This window comes from Teleopsis dalmanni, chromosome 1 (assembly GCF_002237135.1).
Source record: "Teleopsis dalmanni isolate 2A chromosome 1, ASM223713v2, whole genome shotgun sequence".
In the NCBI taxonomy this organism is placed as follows: Eukaryota; Metazoa; Arthropoda; class Insecta; order Diptera; family Diopsidae; genus Teleopsis; species Teleopsis dalmanni.
This window is the reverse complement of record NC_051846.1, coordinates 138,977,680-138,981,381: the sequence shown is the minus strand read 5'-3', so window position 1 is coordinate 138,981,381 and position 3,702 is coordinate 138,977,680. Positions and strand designations below refer to the sequence as shown.

Here is a 3,702-nt window from a genome sequence, read left to right as displayed (position 1 = left end):
ATGATTATTGTGTCGTCCTGCAGAAGCTGAATAAAACATTTCTTTTGAAATTCAACCAAAAAGATAGCATCATATTTACTCAATGAAAATCAATTTTCGAGGCGGTTTGATCCATAGTACTTGTTTTACTCAAGAATTCGTTTGATTTAACATCGTTGTAGACAACATATTTCTAGTACCTAGTGATGGTGCGTTTAAAAAATTCATGATTTACTTAACGATTGAAAAATAAATCATAAACGTTAACGCGACGTCACAAATCTCTTTCCGTAACAACATAAGGAATATATGTCGATTAAGCGATTCGAATAATCATAAACAATTAAATTCGAGAAATTTATTCGCTCAGCGATCATACGAGTTGTTCTACACAATTGTGCATCAATTAGTGCCTTTAGTGCCTCTTCATCAGCTTCAACAAGCTTTCAAAATTGCAGAAACGAAACTTTGCAAGTCATTTTTGTTTTAGGGTTTCATCAATATATCTTCTCCATACACATCGGATAGTTTTTTTTCATTCTTCAACAGTTTTTTTTATCCTTGCAGTATTTTATACACATAATTAAGGTTGAGTTTCCTTATTTATTATTGTTTATTATTTTTATTAACAATTAATATAATATTGTACTATATAATATTAGTATGAAGTTAATAGTATTTAAAATCACATTTGTCTACTATGTCGTTTCTGATATTTGTTCTTAATTTTTCTTAGTGTTGACCGCAATTCCATTTGAAAATCGCTTGAACTATATCCATTTTTCTTGACAGCTTCTAATATGGAGAATTTGATTAAAAAAAACATGATGTACTATTCCCATAGACTTACCATATAACGATAACATGAAGTGTTTATAAATTTTGAGTGCTTTTTTCCCTTTAAAGCCATCGTAATTATATGAAGAAATTAAAGATTTACCAAGAATTCTTTCAATGTTTTTAATAGATCCGCATAGAACCTGCCTCATACTGACAACCTGACCATAAAATGATTATAATTCTTTGAAAATACTTAACATATTTGTACTTACAATATCGTGTTTTTTTTCTGATTTAAGATCTTCTTCCAAATCTTGGAGTTCTTTATCGTTCTGCAGCGGAAACCTTTGTGGTGTACCGTCACAAATCTCTAAGTTTCTACGCAAAAGCGTATTACTTTCAAATAACATTTTTCCGAGCTCTTCCTGTTGCTCCAAAACTTTGTTAAGCTTTGCTTCTATAACATCGATTCGTTGCATCAAACATTCGAAATCATCTTCAGTTATTTCTGTGTGAAGATAAAAACGTCTAATGGTTAGAATCAGATTTTAGTTAAATTTATTTTACCTGTTTTGATTATAAAATTTTCCGGTGGAGTTGCCATTATCATACATAAAACTTAGTTTACTTGGAAAATTCGTTATAAAATATTTTCTAACAATATTTTATTTATTTGTTAGATTATTAATTTGTAATTGTAAAGAGCAAATACATCATTTGAATTGTATCTATAATGTATGGAAGCACAGTTTTTGATCTAACGGAAATGAATAAATTCAATAAAATAAAATATTAGAAACTGCCACATAATGAGGAAAAATATAAGTACAATATTTGATTAGGTAAATTTTTTGACCGACCATGGCCGTGTGCGAGTTCAAGTAAATTGAAGTAAAGTAAATTGAAATTTCTTAGGGATTTTTTTAACTGCACTTGTATGTGTATTTATTTATTTATTGCATTTATTTATTATTTTTGGTTAAAAGTTTTCAAGTTTATTTATTTATTTATTAAACATCTTTTATAATTTTTACAATTGTAACACCTAATTTAGCTAATCTTTGTCGAATTTACTCTACGTGAAATTCTGGTAAATACCAACATTCGCTGCCATACCGACATAATTTACTATTTCTCTCAATTTCTCTCGCACACGGCCCATATAGTTTTTTAATATCGTGAAAAATATCTATAATTACTTATCATTTTGTCTTTTATTTACTTTTGTGTAATTAAATAGTTTTCTTTTGTTATGACAACAATTTAAATTTAAATTAGTTCTATTTTCAGACTAACATCTGGTGTAAAAAAAATATTGATATACTCATTTTTTTACCACCTATATAATTCGCAGTATACGAATAATAATGGAATATTAGTATTTTACAGATTAAATAATTTAGTTATTTAGTAAAATTTTTTCAAAAATATATATCCGAGTTATGTTTTTACAATAAAATTAAATAAGGAACAACAATTTAAAATTATTAAATTATAATTAAATAAATATAAGTAATTGCTTTTTCTAGATCTATATGTAAAGAATTATTGTAAACTCAAGCCAAAATTGCCAAAATTCCCATCAAGTAGGTTGGCCGAATAAACCTTACAAAATATTCAGATAGCAATCGTATAACATTTCTTAGCAGAGTTTGTATGCTCGAAGCCTCTGAATGAGAACATAAATAACAATTGCAATCACCGAGCTGGATACTGAAAACAATCCGCATGTGATAGCATCAACCAGCGATTGTACTGAACACAAAGACGGTTTCTTTAAGTCCCAGTGTTTACTAGTGAATCATGTTGGGAATTGTCGCACTTTCTTGCCGGCGCCGAAAACAAGCGTTTATTACGTTTTCAACCTATTCCAATGTTTGAGAAATTTTTAATGTTTTCAATAAATGCATTATAATTCTATGCAATTCTTTTTGTATCAATTTAGTTTATACAAAAAGAATTTATAAAACAATTTGAAGTATGGATTTGTCTTTATCACATTATTATTTGTTTATTATTTTTATTTATATTGATAAAAAATTTAACACTTTATGCACATACCACATGTCTATAAACAATACTGATTCAGTTCTGTACCAACAATTCCGCATTTTCTCTCTCTCCGTAACATCAAGATTGCCATTCCTCAGTAAATTTGTGTAAAATATTTCAGTTGCTGATTCAAAATATCAAACATCGTTCAACAAACATGCATAATTCTTTCAATCACTGCGTTGTGTGGAGAACTAAGTTATTTCAACTGTAATAGAAAATGTTGGCAACACAACAATTACTCAATCATTGCACGGTTTAGTTCGCTGAGAAGCATGTGTGAGAGATGAACGAAATTTCTTGCAATGTCTTTCGGAGAGCACGAAATTTGTGTGAGAATTGGTGCATGAATTGTCGTACACGTAATCAAAGTTCACAGCTGCACATACGTAGATACTCACATTCCAATGTATTTATGTGTACTTCTATAAATTTGTATGTATACAGAGATGTTCCAGTTTGATGTTATTTTAACATTGCCGCAGCATGTAAGCGTATCATTTATGTTATGTTCGCAGCAGTTCGTTCTGATTCGGTTGATTAACATTTATTACTGATTTGCTGAATGATTTTGTTTATAATTTTAATTTTATTATGACAGTTATATGGTAATTGGTCAAACTTGACTCATTTTACACAAAAATATTATTAAATCAATTCAATTAAATAGAAAATTAAATAAAATATTAGAAATAAGTATATTTAATCCTTTTATTCCTAGGTAGAACAGTGGGCCGTAAGTAATAGGTGTATAGTATTAAGTAATAATATATAATACATAATTCAACTTATTCTACAAGGGTATTTTTTGCACAAATTTTAATACCATCAAGTACATAGCTTTATATTAAAATTTTGATATTCTTACAATAAATCTCTCTTGATGAGTTT

The 3,702-nt window shown here is 28.2% G+C and overlaps 1 protein-coding gene across 1 annotated transcript; it reads right to left on the bottom strand.

Annotated features, from left to right (window-relative positions):
- Positions 1-652: 652 nt before the first annotated feature.
- On the bottom strand, positions 653-1,429 carry LOC119666615. Its single transcript, XM_038075898.1, has 4 exons — positions 1,327-1,429; positions 1,032-1,267; positions 830-977; positions 653-774 (listed from the first exon to the last, which is right to left on the bottom strand). The coding sequence occupies exons 1-4, from the start codon at positions 1,367-1,369 to the stop codon at positions 665-667; spliced, it is 537 nt and encodes a 178-aa protein (XP_037931826.1). The 5' UTR covers positions 1,370-1,429; the 3' UTR covers positions 653-664.
- Between the last annotated feature and the right edge of the window lie 2,273 nt (positions 1,430-3,702).